Source organism: Prinia subflava, chromosome 2 (assembly GCF_021018805.1).
Source record: "Prinia subflava isolate CZ2003 ecotype Zambia chromosome 2, Cam_Psub_1.2, whole genome shotgun sequence".
Lineage (NCBI taxonomy): Eukaryota > Metazoa > Chordata > Aves > Passeriformes > Cisticolidae > Prinia > Prinia subflava.
The window spans coordinates 20,034,412-20,056,939 of record NC_086248.1 but is presented as its reverse complement, the minus strand read 5'-3'; the positions used below and the strand labels follow the sequence as shown (position 1 = coordinate 20,056,939).

The following is a 22,528-nucleotide window of genomic DNA, read 5'->3' as shown; positions in this document are numbered from 1 at the left end:
CTGTCACCTGATATTTCTAAGAGAACAGCAAAGTAGTTATTACAGATACTGATTTTTTCCAAATGTGTCTTAAAACAGCTTATAAGACTTTAAAGTAATTTCTCTCCCTCCTCAATTCAGTGGCTAGGAGAGAGGTTTCCTCTCCGCTCCCTTAATACCTTTTCCCAGCTGTCACCTTATTTGTCTTTTCAGCGCTGGGCAGCTCCCAGGTCACAGTGTAAGGGCTTTGCCCTCTGTCTGCAGGAGAGATGGTTCTGCACAGCCCCTCAGCAGAGGCCCTCAGCACGAGAGGGAAGAGCTCACAGCAGCATTAACCAAATGCTGGCTTTAAAACCCTTCTTTCACGCTCTCAGGGAAAGCATCCATATATTTACAGGAAGATTTATGCAGGGTAGCAGAACTGTAACCATGGTAAAGGAGTGATTAGTGGATGTCAGCCATCACCAGCCACTCTCAGGGTTACTGAGGAGTGGAAACAGGACAGGAAAGCGTCTGAGCTGGTACAGGAATTAAATAAATGGGGTACAAATCGTTAAAGAAGGGCTGCTGGGTCCTTAACAAATCCAGTGGCTGCAGCAGTGCTTGGCTGGGAATGCAAGGCTTGCAGCAATGCTCTGAATGAACAGGAATAAGAATGGAGGTCCTTGGATCCACAGCTGACCATTACTATTGCCACAGCCAACACCTGAACTGAAAGAAAGAAAAAATAATCCACAAAACCCTGTATTGAAAAATCCACAAAAATCAGCAATTCAATTAAATCACCAAGATATAAGTTAACATAAAACTATTTCTTGAGGACATAAATATTCTCCTCCTCTTGTGTAGCCTACTAACAGCCCAGCTCTGGTACTACAAAAAGGGCTAATACAACAAACTACTGTAAAGCAATAGCACTAGGATTGCTTGTATGCTTCTCATTCCATTACCAATTACTATAGACAACAGGTTACACAAAGATCTTACAAAATTCACATTGATTCGTCTCTATGTACCACAGGCTTCCAGGAATAACAGATAAAAAACATGATTTATTACACTGTACAAAACTGGATTCAGAACAAGCAAGTGCAGAATATGGTACATGATTTATTATTTCTGTACATTACATATTGTTAAATTTAATTGAAAAATCCAAAACTTCCATAATTTTTCCTTTACCAGCTTAAGCCAAGCAATTTATATTGTTCTACAGGACAGAACAAAATAGCTTCCTGGAGAATTTATCATGTGATTAACTTGGCAGAAGGTGCTCCAGCTCAGACTGACTTTCAGTATTACCCATAGTTTGTCAGGTTAGAACCTCAGTTGGTAGCATAGTGTTCTGCCACTGTACCAGTCTAGAAACAAGCAACTCCACCCTCATTAAATGTCAATAATGTATTCTTCTTAGAAGATGAATTAATGCAGTTACACTTGTAGACATTCCAAACAGTATAAATGAAGACTGTAGCTACCATCAGAAAGATTTCCAGTAGCCCCAGACTGGTCTCATGAGTTCTGCAAGATGTGCTAAGATAGGTTAAATGTTTCATAAAGTCCTTAGGAAAAATAAATACTTTTGCATAATGTATGTACAAATATCGGCTGATTTCCTTCATTCATATAGGTTCAACAGCAGATATAACCACAGCTATATTTTACTCACTAGCTCATAATAATTAATGCCATCTTCATAATGATGTAGTAGGAGTCTAAGAGAACACTGGCCTATTCTTTATAATAGTGCAAATTATATGGAAGTGTTTTGAAAACCATGGCTTATAGAAAGAAGGATTAACAAAAAAACCCTCCTTTGGTCCCTGCAAGAGTATTTAAATTCTTCCATGAAATTTTCAAAACTCCCCTACATAATTTTAACCAACTATTAAGGCGTCAAAAGCATGGATATAAAGTTGAGATTAAAGTGGTCTTTCTTGGACTTGAAAAAAAAGTCCACTGGAGATTTCCTGACAACGAAATTTTCTTAATAATTCTCCTTTCCTCCCCTCTTTTCTGCACAGAAGCAATATGCCAAATGAACACCTCTGATAATCTCCCCCATGTATTTTTTAAACTACAATAAAACATTACACTTAAATATATTGCACAAAAAAGCATAACATATCCTGCCTGACTCTTCACAAAAATGGCCACAAACACAGGAGAACAGCTACTGAACATCTCAAAATTTGAAGAGATCAATGAAATGCTGAGGAGATACTGGCATGAGACAGGTGTTTGGATCACTGGCTGTGCAGGGGTGTCCTGTATCCTGAAAAATGAAGGAGAAAAATAAGTAAGTTCTCTTTCCATATTGAGTCTACCTTCATCCCCAATTTAGGGGAAAAAACCACCACCACCACAACAAACTAAACAAACAAACCAACCAACCCAATAAAACCCACAAAACCCCACCAAACCCAAGAACAATTCTCTCCTACCAAAACCAGAATCTGAGTTTGAGTCCTTGAAAAGGTGTCATGTTCCTTATCCATTATTTTTTGATAAGCATAACAAAAAGGCACCTGCTTTGTTGAACCTAAATTATCTGTTTAATCAAAACCTGAAGTCATCTATTGCTTTGGGGTAAAATGAGTTCCTTGCTTTGAAAACGATGGGCAGCAGATACTTCCTCAAAACACCTGAACAGTGTGTATGAATTCCCAGTCTTAAAAGCTTTTCCACCTTGCTGTATTTTCCCATGATCTTTCTTTTGTCTTTCACACCTACCTTTTCCCCAAGTGAAATGAAAGCACTTCTTAAAACAGAAGCTGGCACCTCGGCAAGGTAGGGATAGGGAAGTTGGACAGGGTGGAAAGGCTTTGTCATTACAAATTCACTAAGCCTGAAGTGCTTTCTTTACTCTTACAGAAATCTGACCTCAGCAGAACTGTCTGATTATTTACGATTCAAATTCCTCTTTGAACAAAAAAATCTGTTTTGCATCTTACTTAAATCCCCTAAATGAGGAAAATGCAGAGGTGTAATGAGAAGAAGTTCCCAGGCAATTAAATTGAGAAGTTAAGTGTCAGTGTTGTTGTAAGGTTCAGAAGTGTCCTTAACAGGCTTTGAGGAGCATCTGTCCCTTTTCCACCAATGCTGGTGAATGCACCACATGAGGCAAGAAAACTAGATAAATTCATGGCAAATACATCACAGACTACTGTGGTCTTCATTGCTTTTGTTTCCATAGGAAGTGAAATTACATGCAATTCAGTTAATAGAAAATCTCCAAGCAATTTTTTTCTCACTGCCATATTCCCACCCAAAGTCTTTGCAGCACCAAAAGTGCACCAGGTGAAACACATTCTAAATACTGCTCTGCTTTTCCAGTGAAAATTGTTACTCAACAGATTTATTATCTCTGGTTTTCCATTAAGTCTATGCAGGACTACAAGAATATACCAGGTGTTATCTCCTCCTCATCCTCCCACTCTTTTAAGTAATTGCTTTAACATCATGTGAGAAACAGTGGTTAGATTCATGACACAGAGGGAAAGATAAGCACACATAAAACGAGACCCAGGTAGAACTTCCTATGGAGGGAATTCACAGATGAGAAAGAACAGATGACCAAGATGAGATGCCATCTGCAAGGAAGAGCTGCCCCACACCAGAAAAGTCTTAAAGGTAGTTGCTAATGGGCTTTTATCTTCTCTACCCATTGCCATGTCAATGTCATGTCATTACTTTCCTAGTTTCCAGGAAAAAAACACCATCAGAATTATAATTCTGAGAAATAGGGTAGAGTTTATCCTCTTTTAGTACTTATTTGTACTCCTGAATATTTTAGACTGAGTTTGTAACATGCTGCTTTCTCTGCACATCATTATAAAACCACTTTTGAAAGTTCTACCCCGTCAGGAATTACAGGTGCAATAAAAGTTTTAGTTATTGAAAACAACAAATTTTACTGTGAAAAAAACTGAAAAGAAGAATCTCAACTTTCCTGTAATTATGAGTATTCCTCATTTTGAGAGAAATACATTTTCATTGGAATTACATTTAATAAAGTGCTAAAATCATTTGCTTTCAGTGTTTCAAAGCTAAAACAGACTTCTTTCAAATAAGAAGAGAATTCCCCAGGAGGAGTGTTTACTGGCAAATGTAGTTGCTTTCCTCAAAACTTAGCATAGCTAGACATGAAGAAGCTCTGTATAAGTATTTTCACCATTATTTCATTCAGAAGGCAACAATATAATTGCTTCCCTTGCCTATCCCAAGTCAAATGCAACCTGTTTTGGGGAATTTATTTTCAGAGAAAGTCTCCATAAAAGTAAATACAACTACAGCATTCCAAGTGCAATAAAATCAATTTTAGTACCTTTGTAAGAAAGTTATCTGAGGTACATGTTACTCTTCAGATTTAAGTATTGAATTAAATACATCAGGGAATGCAGAAAAAGGTTTATAATAACACTGAGTGCAGAGAAACCTATTTCTTAGAAAAATCTGTCTGATCTCACTGACACCTATGCTCATTAGAAACTGAATTATGGCTCCTAGTTTAAATGGCATTAAGAGAGAATATGGCAATAATAAAAGCCAAAATGATGAAAAGCTGAGATGGGAAGTCATCACTACCTTTATCTAAAAGGGAACAAGAAACAAACAATTCATGCTGCTAAACTGATTTTCAGAAACAAAAATCAAAACAAAGAGCATCAGACAATTAGAAAGGAACACATTATTCACTTTGACATTATGGAACAGTCAGCAATGAAAACAGATGAGACACAGAAAATACCTGGAGTAACAAAGCAAGGTGGTAGTCCTTTGAGATCGTGAAGAAGGAAGCAGGAAGGAGAGCCATAAAGTAAAAGAGGTAGAGTTAAGGTTTATTTAAGCAAAGGTTCATAAGCCATTTAGAAAAAGTCTTTTATTCTGGTGGCAAATCTCAAGCAGCTTTGTGAGAACCAAAATCAGCACAAGTTGCAAGAAGACTAAAACCAAGTGTTATGCAAAGTGATTACACTGTTTTCATAAGGCCCTGGAAACTGAAAAGGTATTTCAGCTCCTGCCACCATGTCTGAGATAACTGAAAAGTGCTACTAAGTAAGCTTAAGAAAATAAAAGAACCTGCCACAATTAGAATGGTGCCTAGTGGAACAGAAGAAATAGTCTACACGGAAGCACTCACAAAGGCATCACACAATAATTAGTCATTACTTTTGCACTGAAATTATGTGGTTTTTTTGGTTTCATCATGGACAAATCCTTTAGCAAGAAGACTTTTTGAAAACAGACATTCAATATGAATATTTTCTTATGGCTCCCTCCTAACACATAAGAGTACAAAGTCACTGTACTTCCAACAAAGAACTTAGCAGACTCCTACATGCTATGTATAAATTTACTTTGGTTACAGATTTTAGCCAAGTACAGGAACACAAATGCCTCTTCCTGAAAAACTCCTAAAGACTTGTTAAAAAACCACTATGATTATTATAGCATATTGAAAAAGTGAGAAGTCATTTCCCTACTTCAGCAGTTCAATAGGTAATTCAATTCAGTGGCCATCAGTCCCTTCTTTTGCAAGGCCTTCTTCAAAAAGAACACAAAACAGAGGGCTCCAAGAATTTCCTGTGTAGCCCTCTCACATTGTCAACAATTACATTATATTATCAATTTCATAACTTGCTGAAAAATCTTCTCATCACTTGCTAGGCCTGTGTTTTTGGGCTATTTCAGACCCTTGCGCCTTTGGTTCTTAGAAACTCCTAACTCTCAGCACACTTACTCAAAACTACAATTTACTCAAGCATGTCCCTTAGTGTAAAACACTTCCCTAAGTAGTCTCAGGCTTATGCATCACTTCTCTGTCACCAAAAACAATTTATGGAGAGCAGTCATTTTGCTTGTTAGCTTTAACACAGGTGAATTAAGACAAATTAATCACTCCTAGTCTTCTTCATGCCCTCATGACTTCAGCAGTTTTCTCTCTGCAACTATCCCAATGATTTGCTTTGTTCTTCAATGAAGGAAGAAAAATAAAAATAGATGCCTTATGAAGAAGTGTTCAGCTCTGCCTGAAGTTCTTCTGAATGACCTTGGAAACAAAAGCTGCCTGACTACTGAATTATACCATTAAAAGAAGAAACATATTTACATATTTTCAGCTATCTGAAGAATACAGTGCCTCCATTTGTTTCAAGATTGAAACACTTGCTATTTTTCCTCTGTAAAGTAACTGTGATTTCTCTTTTAAAATTTGGATTTAGTGGTAGTGTTTTTGTTGGGTTTTTTTGCTTTATTTTGGGTTTTTCTTGCTATGCATTACAGATATAATTTTATGTCAAGCATTCATATACATATTTAATAATCCTTCTAACCAAGTATGATATTGAGGCTTGAATAAATTGTCAAAGTCTGAAAAAAGTTCTGATTAAGGAATATTTTCACCTAGCACAGGATTTATCTTGAATTAATAAAGTATCTCCTGCCCCTTTGCCCCTCATCCCTGCTTTACTTTTCATCTCTCTTTAGCAAGCTTGGGAAAGGATCAAGACACAAGAGTCTGGAAAAAAAAAAGCACTATTTTTTTCCCCATATAACTGAGCGGCCATCACTACTTGACCCACATTGCACTGTAAAAAGAGGGACAGTATTTCAGGTGAACAATTAACTTGTCCCTGCCAATAAGGGTGCCAATTACACACAAATCAATTCATTTAACAATCTATTTCAGCCTCATCATCATTTATTTTAAGACAGACAAGGTTTTGATGCCAAGACTAGAGAAGGAATACCGCAGTGTAGGCTCAGGCTGGAGGCACCTCAGGAGGTCTCTAGCCCAGTCTCCTGCTCAAAGCAGGTTGCTCTGAGCTTTTTTCAGTCAGCTTCTGATCACATCCAAAGATGGGAACTGCATCAGCTCTATGGCCAAACTGTTCCCTTGCTTGGCTGTCCTCGTGGCAGGCTCTTATGTCCCCCCAGGGCAGTCTCTCCAGCCACTCCTCACAGGGCAAGTCCTCCCAGACTGTATGACCTCACCCGAACTTCACCCAGTGTATCAGCATCTTCCTTGTGCTGGGGCCTCTCTGCCTGCAGCATCCCAGATGCTCTAATGAGTGCTGCAGGAAAATGCCCTTCCTCAGCCTGACTGTGCTCTTGTTAAAACAGCCCATCCCAAACACCTGCTCCAGCATTTTTGTGCAGGATCACACAACCAATGTGTAACTGCACTGTCGCTTGAAGACCTGCCCAAATCTCTAGGATGACCTGGAATGGTGATCTACGAGTGTTGTATTTCTCTGGGGAGTGGTTTTTCCCTCCCCAGAGAGCCCTGGAGTCTGTAACCATGTAGTTTAACCCTTCCTCCCTTTCTGACCCTATTGGCTGAGGTCCAACTAGCTCTTCCTTAGCAGGAGCCTAGATAAGGCCCTGTTCTTCCTCATTCGTCCTCTTTCCCCCCTGGAAACCATCTACAATAAACATCTTGGGCTACATCTGGGGGTTAGAGCTTCTTTTGGAATCCTTTGCCCTGTCCCTGAAATATTCCTCCAAAGCCCTCTAAGATCTGAGCTAGCCTAGGAACTCTGGGGGGCTGCAGGGGGAAAATTTCATGTGAGGTACAGTTCATCAATCCAAAGTACCTTTGGAACTTCCTGTGCTGTGTTTCAAAGAACTTAAAACTCCAAAACAAGCCCTATCATTCTAGCAGTCGACTGGAACAGGTGCCTTGTCACCTTGACTACTAGAATCTACTACTGGAATACTACTGCAACCTGCACAGGTTCACTGCCTCTTACTGTCACACCATCTCCAAAGGTAAATGTTTAATTACAAACACATTTAAAGTAATTCCTAATATTAGAGACTTGTACTTCGAATTATAAGAAGACCAAAATGAGAGAAGTTCAGTGTAGAAAGCATTAACTCTACACAGTGAAGATAGACAATCCAGAGAAATCTGATACCACAAATCCCCATCTAAACGGACCTGTGTACTTACTTTCAAAATTTCCCCTTTCAAAGAGAGGCTTTACCCTACATATTGAGCTACATGCTAAAGACTTATTCCATTGCAATGTAAGTTCTTAGTCATTCTTGGCACAGATCCTTCAGTAAATGCCCAGGCTTTTCACAGTAGAAGCCAATTCTGGCTACCTGCTTTCCTACTATTAATTTTGCAAAACATTACTACCTGGAAGGGCTCCTGTGATATGAGAAATACTCAACTTCAAGATAACATCATTAAGGAACATGCTATTTCTAGCAGGATTTAGCTTATCCTGCTAAATGGCCTAGGTTTTTTGAAGGAAAATTAAAAATCCTCACGGTGACATACAATTTCTCCTAAAAATCACAGAAAGACGACACAAGAGCAACTAATTAATGTTAATTAGAATATGAGTAATACGAGTATTTCCCAAGATGTCTCAAACATTTCTTACTCTTTGCTGTCCACATAACACTACCCATATCTGATCTTTCAGCTGTAAAATTAAAGAAGTCTCACTAACTAGAAGGCTCTGTTACAGTGCAACATAGTAAAAGCAGGATTATGTAATCACACACATTAAAGAGAATGTCTTACTGAAATTAAAGTCATCCTGTTACACAAGGTAAGCTTCATGATAAACCTCAAAATCAGGGTAAAACACACTCCGGATGAAGTTTTAGACATTCCTCCAAGCTTCATATGGGACAGAAGCAAAAGAATAAAAATACAGAGGCTCTACACCAATGTGGTAGGAAAAAATGTAGTAATTATTTCTCATTAGACATGTATTGATTACCACGGCATCACTAAAAACACTAACTTCAGACTAGTCCCTCACAATTTTCCATGAGATCAAATTAATAAAAGTAGCCAGAGTAACTCTTTCCACATGGCACTTTTCATTGCAATTCTAACTATTGAGGTTATCAGATATCAAGAAATAAGAGGGCAAGAATAAGAACAACTTTAGAATTTAGGACAGATTTTATATGGAAGTTTTATATATTATTTTAAGGTTAGATATTAGTTATCAAATCACCTTTCACATTAGAAAGCTGATAAGATGACCTTAATGTTTTTCCTTGCAGATGATCACCAGTAGCTGTTTGAACTTATTTCTGATTATCTGTTTCAAAGCTCTTACCTTCCAAAACAGAATACTACAGTGTCGACAGAAATGCAAGGTGTCCCCATACTGTTCCTTTATTGGGTAACATTTCTGAAGTGCAAAGTACATCAGCTTCCAGTCAATGTGACCTTTCTCTGATGGAATCAAATGCCTACAAAACTAGACATAAAATTAGTATCTTCCTTTAAAATTGTTGTCATCAATTCAGGCAAAGGACAGGGGAAGGTGGGGGAAAGGTAGTTAGACTGAAGCTTTGTAACTAGAATTCTTTGAAGTCAGTATTATGACATCATACGAGAGGATCTGGCCACAAAAAAAGATGGAAGGCAAAGACTAAAAATAGGAGAGGGCATATTTGCCAAGAAAAACTAGGCCATACACAGCTGATCTAATTCTACTGTCTCAAAATTATTCTAATTATAGTCAAGAAGCATTTAACAAAACAGTATTTAGAGCTGTAAGCAATTAATTTTATCCTTTAAAAAAACCCAAACCACTTAGGAATGAGATTTAAAAACATGATTATGCATTACGGATAGTGGTTTTCTGTTAAAGCTTATGGATTTTAATAAAGCTCTTTCTTTAATTTTAAAAGCATTTACATGTTTTACATTTGGTTATGATGTTTCTAGAAGGATAGCAATAATTACTGATTGATGTACTTCTTGAAGACCTAATCTGCATGTAAAGATTAGCTGCTGCACAACAGCTATTTCTCCCCAGCTTGAGAGACAGACAAAGTTTATTAAGTATGTATTATAAATGATTCCTGTTCCACTCAGTGTGGATTAATGCTAATAAATTGAGGGCTTTCTTCATTCAGAAGACAATCCCTGAACGGGGAGAGAATAGCACTGCCTTTCTGATTTCAGCTCCACTTCACTTTGTTTCGTAACAGCTCTCATTTTTTCAAAAGTGCTCTTCAGATATCAATTATGTTTCTGTGGTTGTTTCAATGGCTCAACAAACACACTGCAGAGGGCAGAAAAAAAGCAACCTAACATGATTCTGTGGCTTACTAAGCTAGTACACTTTTAAAGAGCAGAATTTGGTATGGGAATATCATTAGATCATAACTGAGTGAGAAATGGAATGTGAACACACTGGAAACACTGTGTACAGGAGTACTTTATGGGGCACAGGGACAGCTAATTTGTCTGAAACCCTTAAGGATCTTTTTCCCTGCATTACCCTAGTACAAGAAGATCCTCTCTAACCAGTTTTGTCACTGTTCAATAGACCTTACCTCATCTACCCTCAATATCCACTCAACTGCTTTGTTATCCTTGTAACCTCACCTTGAATTCTTCTGGGCTGCTTTTTAAGATGGGTTTTCAGTTTGCTTTTGTCTGTCTAGCTTTTCCACAGTAAATTCTAAAACCTTTCATCTCACAAAAAAACCAAAATCTTATTTGGGTCAATGCTGCATGAGTTAATTGAGCTTCAGTTCTGTCTTCCCCCTTAAAATAATCCATAATCTGGTAGTCACCAAGCAATTTCAACCTGCCAGATTTAAGAATGGGCACTTTGGCTTCCTCCAGTGCAGAATGTACTAGGTTTCAAAAGTTCTCCCTCCAGCTCCGATGAGGTACTTTCTACTTTCTTAGGTTTATTTTTGCCTAGTCTGATTTTTTCCCAGCAGTTAATAATGTCAGAATATGATGACAGTTCCTGCATTCTCTCTTAAATAATGCAAGGAAACAGCCCTGTAGTTATCCTAAATTCATTGACATACTGAATGCACTATTTAAGAGGAATCGAGCCCCACATACAGAGAATACTCACAATTACTGCACAATGATACACTTTTATCTCAAAAAGGGCAAGTTCACGCTCCATTATTAGTACATGATATCAAAAAGGCTACATTTATACAAATAACAGAGTTCATTACCTGCTTTTCTGCAAAATGGTACTGGCAGAGCTTTTTCCACAACTGTCTGTCTTCACTAAGCATGTACAAAGTTGGGGTCACTTGACCCAGAGTAATAATGTCCCAGCCATCAGAGAACCTGTACAAGATGTTATTCAGCATATGGAGAGGGAGATCGCTAAGTGTAAGTCCATTGTTGACTTGCTGGAAATAAGAGTTGAAGACTTTTAGGTACAAAAACATGACAGTCTAAAGTATAATAAAGATTCTTTACTTAAATTTCTTAGTTTAGTTTTTACAAATCATTGAGTAAAATCTATGGTTAATGTTTGCCTGCAGTTATTCTCTACCTGCTGTTGAAAATTTAAATGACTAATGGTACAGAAGAAGCAACAAACTGTAAGCTTTATAACTCATAGCTTTCCTACTGTTAAAACAAACATATCCAGAATTCATTATTTAAATTTCAAATTATTTTTGAAACACTTCTTCTGTTCTCTCAAAATAATATTATGCAGTCTTGAAAATTATAATATAGTCAACTCTATCTCAAGTGTGCTAAAGCCTTACCTATAAGAAAGGCATGAACCAATTATTTCTGATTTGTTGGATCACTACAGTTTCTCAATTTTTATTAACATAACACATGTTGACTTGCCTTAAGACAACCAGAGTACAGAATAGAATACATAATACAGGACTGAAGACCAGAGATATAAAATGAAAGTATTTTGGAAGTCAGAGGCAGAAAAGAGCGGGATAATTTCTGAAGTCTAGAGAAAGTTCCTCCTCTTTTATAAATGAGATCTGCAGAGGTGACAAATGAGAGCACTCAGAAAGTTTTCTTGAAGACTATACACCTCTGTGAACTGCAGTGGGGTAAGCCACAGCACAGCTCCTACACAGTGCCCCGTGGCAGGCTGCAGACAGTGTCCCAGCTGGCAAGGAGGGAGCACGGGCAGCTGCCCTGTCACAACGGGGTGGCAGCACAGCAGCCCTGCACCTGCAGCCTCACACTTGTGTCTTGTTTCCTTTCCAGCTAGACTCCCTGCTTAGAGACCAGACTTTCCATAGAGTCATCTCCTACAAACACTGCTGGGGCTGTCCTTTGCCGAGGAATGAATATGTGAGCACTACAGTATTTCTCACGGGCTGCTTCAGCCAGTGTAAAACAGCTCCGAGGGAAGTGTCACGCTGAAGGAAACAAGAGCAGCAGTAACTGCGCTGCCTCAGAAGTGTCTGTGCCGTGGTGGCCTGGCTCATGGAAACTGCTGAGACCAAGTTTCTCATTTCTCCTTCCTATTCCAAAAGGAGCTGGTTTATTCAGATAACCAGCTCACACAGAAAGGACAATTTCAAAATTTCATAGCTGAAAGTCAATAGATAAAACCCTTGTATGGCTTTACAGTAAGCAATATGTTATTGCATTTCTTCCAGGATAACCCAGTGAGTTTAAAAAAAATGTCAGCTTATCATCAGAAGTTTCCACTATAAAACCCTGGGAGAGTGCATGCATACCACATGCTTTGAACACAGTCACATGGGGAGAATCCAGATGCTGAAGTAATTATCTTTGGTTTTTTTTTTTTTTTACAAAATCAACTGTGCTAATGAATAAATCTGTAAAATTGCTACTTGAGTATTTTCTCTTTCTTTCTGTTTTCTTTACACACCTCCAAAATGTTTTTATATTTTTATTTCTTCAGTTGTAGAAAATTTATTTTGGAACTGAAAATTGGGACTTTTTCCCCATGTCTATCTAACAAACTAGAGATAATTTGTTTTAAACTTACTTGTGTGGGAAAACAAATTCCATCTATACATCTCTACTACAAAGCAGCAGTAAAGACACTGTAGCAGCTTTCATTAAAGAAAAGCTATTAAAATATTAGAAAATTAAGTTGATGACAATGAGTTAATTTCACATTATCTCTTCATAAAACCAAACAAGTAAAACAGGGTTTAAAATGTATTTGAAACTTGGTTCACTTACAAATCCTCACACAATATTCAACATAATTCCCCTCCCCAAATATTAATATGATTTAATAATATATTAATAAATACTATAATTTAATACCTTGTTCATCTGAAGATTTTTTAATTGTTGTTGCCACAGAAGGATAGTTTCTAATCTGCAAATCCAAATATTGATGTTGCCTACCAAGACAGATTTTCCTACTCCCCTAATGAGTATACAGAGAGTAGAACTCAGATCCTGTAGAAGATCTTTGATCAGTCGTGGATTATATTGGTCCTCCATAACTGGAAAACAAAACAAACCAAATACAATTTTGGTTGACAGAGTTAACCAAGCTAATAGCTCAAGCTAATCAACACTTTTTTTTAGACTAATTGCTTACGACTCAATTGTTTCTGTACCAATAACTGCCCTAATTCCCACCATGACATTCAGTGGTGCTGTTTCTTACATGCAAGATCAATAATAAGCAATTTCACAGGCAAATTTGATGCAAAAAATCAGGCTATGCATTTAATAAGCTTAATGCTAAACAGGTAGTTATAAATCCAGTTTCTTCAGTTCAAAGCAGACAGTATAATATCTCCATTTAGCCTGGTTACCAGAAAAAAAATAAATATCAATATAATGTAATGGCTTTTTTCATAAAATAATCAAAACCTATGTTTTTTAGGTCTCAGTACATCATGCAAACTTAAACCCAAACATTTCATTAACCTATAAGCTTTCGCATTTTGTGAAGAGTATAATTTAGAAGAAACCAATAGTTTGTGAATAGAATCTAAATGTCACTTAATTTCACCAATGTGTTTCAATAGACTTTATTCAATAACTAAGAGAAAATAACTTACTACAATTATGGGATGGGAAGTATGAAACCTGGCACTAAGTATGCTATTGCTATGTCTTACAATGTAAAAATGGTAATAAACTAAAAAAAAAAAAAAAAAATCAGTTGATAGCTTAGTTACAGCAATTAAATCTGAACAGTCAGATTACAAATTCTTAGGTCTTACCCTTTTGCACAATTTTGTCCAAAATGTTAAAGTAGTTCTTCTGTGCTGCACCACTCAGTGAAGTTAACTGGGATTTTGCAATTAACTGCAAAAGCTATGACAAAAAATTAGTAGTCAGAAGACTGACAGAAGTAAAGGATGATTTCAAATGCACACTTAGTGCATACACTCACCTACAACAGCCTACATTGGCATTTTGTGAAAATGTAACTACAGAGTTCAGAAGACAAAGTAAGGCATGTGAAAAGCTTTAAGCATTCCCACCAGCATCCCATGAACAATTTCTGAAGGATGTACATTTTCCAAATACTGTACAAATATTTATCTCTGCTTCTTATCTCTGAGAAAGCACATGACATTCAGACTTTACGAGCTGTAGTGAAGCAACAGAGAGTCTGTTTTGGCGGCTCACAAATACAAATGTGAACTTGGATGTGGCTGGATCCTGAAGTCCCTGACAGATCTGGTGGCCAGGAACATCACTCTGAACTGATCCCAGCTACCAGAATTACAGCTTTTGAGTGAAAGTATCATACTGGTCAAACTGAGGTGTGATGGATTTAGTGCACTACTTTCTGTTCATGGAGAGGAAATACCCTATTTTGCCTAAACTAGGGAGAAACCAATTTCTGTGTTAGACCTACATTCATGTGCCTGGTAGAATGAAACACAGCCATCTAATAATGAGCAGTGTATAAATCACATCAGTAACTTTCCTTTAACTATTGAAGTAAGACCCTCCCAGCTGTCTACACCTCTGTCTCTGAAACCACTGTGAGCAGAAAAAGTGACAAGCATGGTGGCAATAGTTTAGGGCAAAATAATCAAAACAGCTAAAGTTCCTGCCACACATGAATGCCAGACTATAGCTACTAGAGACAGCCCTTGTTCCATTTTGGCACATTTACTTTTACATTTCAGATTAAGTTTCATAGCTGATAAGAACCATGGAGAGCTGATAGCTCTCCAACAAAAAATGGTCTCTTATTATGAGAGACTTTGATATTGTGACACCATTGCAATGTTTAGAGGTGTGGCACTGAGCTTTGCAATTGCACTTTATAACAATGAGTTCAGAACAAGTGTTCTCAACACATTGGAAAGCACAGAGCAGAAAACAGCATTCCCTACAGAGTGCTCTGGTGTAGGGTAGCACCAAGTGTTGGCATAGAGGATGAAAAAGAATAAGCTTGCCAACAATTATATTGTATCTTCATTTATAAAACACCAATTTGGCACTTCACTCAACATTAATTTTCCTTGGAAGGAAGAAAGAATACACCTGTTCTGTCCCTGAATTAATAACGTTACTTCTGGCTTCTCTGCACGATCTCTGACAAAACATTATGTACTGTGAAAGAAAGAAATAACTGTCCTGATGTATTTAAATACAAGTAATCTAGTCTCAGAAACTGTATAAATAGATACCAGGATCTCTATGATGGCTTTTTCAAAGCCTATTAGCTCGATTAATAATTTAGAACACACCTAGAGATCTCTAGCACTCTGCCAGTTCAAGCAAGTACATTTCTCTTGATTAATTTAAAAAAAAAAAAATCAGTTATGCTTCTCAGTCTAAAGATCAAATTAAAGAAACAAAACCTACCTGACTGATTTTAATGAAGATTCCAATTTCAGTGACAATTAATATTCAAGGATTAAGACAATTCTAGCAAAAGCAATGTAGCCAGGAGTACAAGGATGTCACAGACATACATGCAGAGCCATGGCTTAAAGATTGGAACTTGGAATGGATTATCTGTTTACTCAGAAACACTTGGACAAAACCCATCCATATCAAATTCAATATATCAATTTAACAGCTACAAAGTTATCAATACACTACAGCACAAACAAATACAAAAAAAGTAACTGATCCCACCTTTTCTTCCTCATTGCCTATCCTAAAAGGGTGCTGGACAGACATCAATATTAACTTTTAATAATGAATGGCATATTTTTAGTTAGCTGGAGAATCATCTTGATGGTCTGGGACCAAAGAAGAGCTAGAGTAGGGTTTTGTCTTTAAAAATACTATTCTTGATTTATACCTTGCTATCAACAAACAGCCACCACTCAGGGGAACTGATGCAAAGACATGATTAAAGTCTCGTATTTGTAAAACAATCTTAAATTTTAAACATTCCAAATAAATTCTAAAACATTTAAAGGATTTTGAAAGTCTATCTACTATTTTAAATCCATCCAGATTTCTTAGGGTCTGCCATTAGCAGAATAATGGTTTGGATTGCAAAGCCAAATTTCTGAATTTTAAAGTACTGCTCCTTTCTCAATGATCTTAATCCTGGCTGACTAAACCAGCATTTTATATTTCTTGGTGAACAGAAGAAAAACTTGTCAACGTGCTTATGCTGAACTTCACATTTTGACTTGATCAACTGTTTTGAGCTACCCAGTTTAGGCACTGCAACATCTAAAACAAATCCAAAATTCTAGATCTGCATTCTTTTTACCTGCTTCCTGTTCAAGTGAGGCACCCAGGGTTGACACCATTTATACCAAATCACTTTTTTTAGGTGCTTTGGTTTTTCTTCTTCCTACTGTTCAAGGCTGAAAATATTGGGAAGGACAAGGCTCTGGATTCTGCTCCCAACACAGCATTAAAAAGTCTAAACCACAATACATGCATATACCAAAAAAACCCCAAACCCTGCATGGGGAACAAAACAGGCAAGTACCCTAACCACCAGCTTGGATGCAAATCCTTTTTGCTTTGTTTCACATCTCTTTCTGAAAGTACAATACATTGCTTCAGCTTCACAGGGATAGATAGGAATGTGTTTTCTCTCCAAATAGTCCACAGCCTAGTGGTAAGGGTGTTCTCCTGGTATGTTTATTTAATTTTTATTTGTGTCTTTTCAAGTTCTGGATGCATTCCAGAAAATACAATACTTGTGAACAGCCTCACCACTGAACAGAACTCTAGTCCTAATAGGACTCACATTTTGAGCTTCTCTAGGAGTTGGGTCAAGCACTTTACTACCTCAAGTTAGATAATAAAATAAACCTGGGGCTAGAAAGAGATCAGTAACCCCAAAATAGGCATTTCCAAGTGTTCAGCTGGTGAGGCATTGAGGTAATTAAGGCTGGACTCTCAAGTTTTAAGGAATGTTAACAAAGATAAATGCATAGATATTTGTCCTTGATTAAAAAAACCCAACTGTGCAATGAATCATAGGACTGGTAAGAAGTTGCAGAAGATACAGAAATAGCAAAATATTTACACATCAAGTACTCTTCTGGAACTTGTTATTTGAAACAAATTTGAGATGCAGCAAAGTATATTTGCTGGTTTTGGTTGTATAGAAATTGTTTTACCTTTAAAGAGAGTTCATTACCCGGACTGATGAACAACAGTTGAAACTATCATTGATGTTTCCCTCTAAATAACAAGGACACTGGCCATCATCATCCTCCTCCTCAAGCTACAGGCTTCAGACAGCCATATAGTGAGTTTTCACCAAAGAAAATTTACTCAAAGTTGCTACTTGCATTATAAATTACGTATGATCAGGATATTTATACAATTACAAATCATCATCTGTTCAGTGCAAAAATACTCCTTTTGTAGACACAGGCACGTCAGCAAATGCATTTTTATAACATGCATATAAAATCAAGAGCTTACTTTGACCACGTAATTGAATCTCCTGATGTCCTGAATTGCACTTGAAAAGTCTAAGCGGTTAAAGGCTTCTCCCAAGGTGCAATAGCCATGTCTCTGAGAAGGGGAAAAATACACTTTAAGTGGAAGGAAACAAAGACAAAATTGAGGGGAATATTCAGAGAAGCTCTCTGACATGCAGCTGATGCTAATGGATACCAAGCTCCCTGGAAATGTAGTGCCTCTGGACTGAAGAGTTATTTGTTCTACAAGAAATTAAATGAAACCAGATACACTACTTGTAACTATCAGGTATGTAGGCAAGGCCTTTCAATTCATACTAAATGTGTAATCTGGCATCACTGGTATTTGCTTTCCCTGGGAACCTGCTCCACTCTTGCATGGTCACAATGCTGGCACTCCCTGACAGCTATCACAGTCCCCATTTGCCAGGCACAAGGAAGAGCTTGTACAGCTGTCTGAGCCTACAGTCATGAGAATTATCTGATTCACACTTGAGGGTGAGAACACAGCTAGTTGCCTCTGGGATCAGAAGAACAAATGGTCTGAACTAGAATTTACTAGCCAGGCGCTAGACACTTAGGCACTTTTTTTTATGCACCAAGAGCAAGAGCAACTGCACTTTCTTTTGGTACTTCTCCACAGCCTAATGTGAAAAATAGAAGTTTCAGAGGCTGTTGGGAACAACTTAAGATGGTAGTAGCATCCCAAAATGACATGGGATTATGTAAACTCAGAACATTTAGAGCCACAAAGCCCCACTGGAGCCCAGGATCAAATATACTGAGGCTAGCAAAATCTAACTGGTAAAAGAGAGTCTTGCAGAGCAGTGGGCTACTATGGTTTTATTAGCCCAGGGCAGAAGGAGGATAAATAATTATTTAAAGCTCATTCCTAGACAGACCTCTTCCATAAATTATGGGATGGTGACCAATTTTGAAGTACAAATAATGTTCCTTTTTGCAACCAGTGAATGTTTATCCTGCATGTACCCCAGTGGGAAGGGACAGTTAAGAATTCACTGCAGAGTGGTGATAATTACTGCCTGTTGGTTAATGACCAAATTCAGGATTGTACTGCTTGCTCCTTCAGCTGACACACCTCAGACCCAAGCACACTGTACACTTCACAATATGCACACCTTGCTTAGATAACAGCAGTGAATTAACACATACAGTCAACAACACTTTTGTTGAAATTTAGATATTTATGGCTGTTCTCTGGCTAAACAGTTATCATTAGGTCATGCTTAAAACATTAACATAAGAGACATTTCCCTGAACAGATTTTTATGAAAGAAACTATAGCTCTACCTTTCCCAGTGTACCATCATGACAAAATTATTAAAAAAAATCTCCAATTTCATTTCAGCCACACACATGCAATTTTTTTCTTTTTTTATTTCAATGCTCTCCCATAGCATGTTTCACATGTTTCTTATCAAGACTTTCATATCTTGTCATTTTGCCCCAAAAACAGTATCCACTTTGGGAAAAAATGTTTTCTAGTTGTGAGACTGCTATTTCAAAATCAAGAAAGATTAGAACCTGTAAGAAAAACTAGAGCCTCTAAATTATGTTTTAAATCAGCTTGAATTGTTGGTCTGAATTTTTTGGTTCCCGTATTCTTATTTCTCGCTCTTTTTCAACATTCTACTGTAAGCTTTTAAATTTATACAAAGAATTACTTGAAAGATTAGCGTTTACTTCTAACCATTCCTGGTTTGTTTTTTAGATTAAAAAACCCAAATGAACCTGAAAGATGAATGGTCATATATTAGCAGGTAATCAAAATATTTCATCCGCTCTCTGAATGGACAAGGAACAAAGGCAAATACTCACACACCACTAATACACCAACTTCTGCACAAGTAGGGGAAAAAACAATCCCTATATATATGGGTTATGAAGGACACCAATGCATGATTTTAGGCTGTTTGTATTTTGGCCTCAATGTACTTTGAAACCTCAGCTTAACCTTATCATTCAAAGCACCACAATGTCTAGTGACAGTCTGTTATCCCCCCCTGCTCCTTCTCATCCTAATTTGAGATGGCACAAAGGGAAAAAGCATGCCTGAGACTTTTGCAGAGCACTCTAGGTAACCTCATCCAGAAGATAAAGCAGAAAGAGGACTGTGAATCTGGTGAAAGGCTTTAAAGTACCCTTGAGATACAGATGGGCAGTCTCTGGGTCACTGGTCTACAAGGTCTGCAAGGTCTTGCAGTATGTCCTTTCATGTAAGCTCTCCTCAATAATATGCCCTTCCTGCGTAAAAAGCTCTGTATTGTCTCTCTGTGCTCTAAAATGCAAAGCTACTTTTGCTTGCATGACTGCAGTCATCAGCCTCACACCTCCTTCCTTCTCTCCTGGCTGGCATTACTACGTGGATGTAAAACCTCCTTAGGGTTGTTCAAGTTCCACACATCCCAGACAGCCATGGCAATCAGCACAGGAATAAAACTCACATTCCAAAACAGTTTAATCTCTATATACAATGGATGTATTTTAACTCTTGACTTTCCAAGAGGTCATTCCAAGAGCTTTCATATTCCCTTTACAGTTACATGATACAGTTTATATCCTAAACTGAAAGCATGTGGACTTTGTTGAAAATAAAGTCTGTAAAGTTTGAAACTGATGTTTTACTTACTTCCATTTAAATTTACACCAAGATCACAAAATATCAGGTGACTGCCTGCAAGAAATTTCTTTGGAGATATTTCTCTGGTTTTGCAAATACTTTCAGTCTGAATTCAAAGAGACAGTAGAAAGGTAGATGGGCTTGGATAAGTAGTGGGGAACTGAATGTCTGTCCTTGCAAGTCCCCACATCTCTGCCACAAAGACCTACCTAGCTGTCACTTTGCCAGCTGCCTTTGCCTCATCACGTGCAGATGCCCAGTGCTGCCAATGAAGACAGTTAAGTACAGCCCCTAAGACCACATGGCAAAAATACTTTTTTCAGTATACTGTCTGTCAATTAAGAACCCCAAAGATTGTAGGAATTGACCCACACTTACTTCCTTGGTGCTTTCTTTATGAACATAAATCCACTTTTCACGATAAAAACCTAAAACAAAATCAAAATATAAGCATTTCAGGCTTGCACATTAGTTAATGCCTTCCAGAAAGAAACTCAATTAAACATACAATTTTCAATAAAATGTTTCAAAGGATAGCAGAATAGTTTTAATGAAGGAAGTTTATAAAGGCTGGAAGAGATAACTAAAAATTTTCAAAAGTTATAGACTTCATAAAAACAATAGAAAAGTTATATAATTTCTTTTTTAAAACCACAAGAGTTGGCACAAAATTGGCAGATGACTGACAACTTTTGTCAGCTGTGACCAAGCACTGATAGAACAGTGGTCCTACATAATTCCTGACTTTTTTTTTTTTTTTTATACAACAGGCTCCTTAGCATTTGAAAGTACTGCAGATACAGACAACACTTTTGTTCCTGACCACTGCATCCCTCTAATCCATTTTCTTCTCTACAGGTGCCTGTTCTACATTGACTTGGTTCAACTAACTGCAGAGGTCTGCAGGGAAGTCAAGGGTACAAGACTAATAAAGGCAACCAGGCTGACCTTCAGCTTTTACAAGTCTCATATGTTGTCAAATGAGATATGAATCTTCCAAAATACCTGAAACCCAGACAAGCCTGGAAAAGCTTGCAGCTTTCTGCAACACCATCCCTTTATTAATTTTGGGGATATACAAATAACATCATTTCAAGATCAAAGCATTAGAAATGCCAAGTAGTTGCTAACCAACTTACCTTTTTTTACATACTCTACCAATTTCTCTGCTTCAATAAGTTACTTGCTGTCATACACATTTGCAGTCCAAAGTACAAGTGATCTTTTAAAATCAGAACTGATAAAATGGCTTTAATATTTTAATGTTTTAAAAGGGACTTCTTTCCAAGAAATTCAATACTGATAAAATCTTTATCAAGAGACATGACTATTATGACAAAATATATTTACTTGTGAACTGATTATGGAGTTGTATGACTAATTAGAACTTGAATTAAACAAAAAACAAACTATCTGCTTTGGGAAGCAGAAGCTCCCATAAGCATCCAGAAGAATTTAATCTAAAACTAGTCCATAAAACATAACAGTGGTTAGTATCAGAAGACACTTAATCCTCAGGAATTACTATTCTTAAATTAATTACCTTTGGGTCTTTGAAAAAACATCCAACACAATAAATGACTGATAACGCAGTTTCAATTAAGACATATCACTTTTGACATCAGAATTTGTTGCCAGTACAGAAATAGACAATATTTGGAAGGCTACTCTATGGGTGACTATAGCATGGCTATTATAACCTCTGAACCTACACAAGTCTTCTAAAATAAATTTAAAAATGCAGGCTTACATTGTGAATCTGTGTTATTCCTAAAATGATCTTTTTTCCTTTTCTTGGCTGCAAACTCACAGTCTTCAGTATTGTACACTTCTTCATTCTCATCATCCCCAGTTATGATACTGAAATAAAAACATCTAATTAGAATAGCAGTAATTAAATATTGAAGATGCATACATCTTACAATTTTCTACATTAAAGTCTACCAGCTGAAAAAAACCAAAATCATATTCTTAATTAAGATACTCTACCTCATTGTCTGTGGCAACTTGTATCTGCAGAGAAGCTGTCTTTTCTTCCATGAGGGGTTGAATTTTGTGCCAAAGTGATTAAATATGCAAACATATCTTCCTAAGAGGTATCTTGTATGTCATTACTGACATTCAGGAAGGACTATCAAGGAGACAGTATTAGTGGGACAACTGTAAAACTCTGCAAAGTTCTGCTGTACAAAAATCCATTATTTGAAGTGGACCAAGCCTTAACTGCACACAGGTAAAAGGTCTGTGAAGAATTACTGCACATCCTTGCATAGGCAGAAAGCCAGCAAAGAACAACATCTCCCTTACCACTGT

General features: G+C 37.2%; 1 protein-coding gene across 2 annotated transcripts in view; it reads right to left on the bottom strand.

Moving 5' to 3' along the window:
* Positions 1–1,011: 1,011 nt before the first annotated feature.
* The window catches only part of FBXO25 (F-box protein 25), a 30,292-nt gene continuing 8,775 nt past the window's right edge, over positions 1,012–22,528 (bottom strand). The window contains exons 3-10 of one of the 2 annotated variants that reach the window (XM_063389318.1): positions 21,966–22,075; positions 20,594–20,643; positions 17,576–17,668; positions 13,927–14,020; positions 13,010–13,194; positions 10,951–11,133; positions 9,072–9,215; positions 1,012–2,254 (exon numbers count right to left, since the gene is read on the bottom strand). In XM_063389318.1, coding sequence (XP_063245388.1) covers positions 2,165–2,254; positions 9,072–9,215; positions 10,951–11,133; positions 13,010–13,194; positions 13,927–14,020; positions 17,576–17,668; positions 20,594–20,643; positions 21,966–22,075 — 949 coding nt within the window. In that variant the 3' untranslated portion in view covers positions 1,012–2,164. Of the gene's footprint in view, positions 2,255–9,071; positions 9,216–10,950; positions 11,134–13,009; positions 13,195–13,926; positions 14,021–17,575; positions 17,669–20,593; positions 20,644–21,965; positions 22,076–22,528 lie in introns of those variants that run through there. The other variant, XM_063389319.1, reaches the window with a different exon arrangement.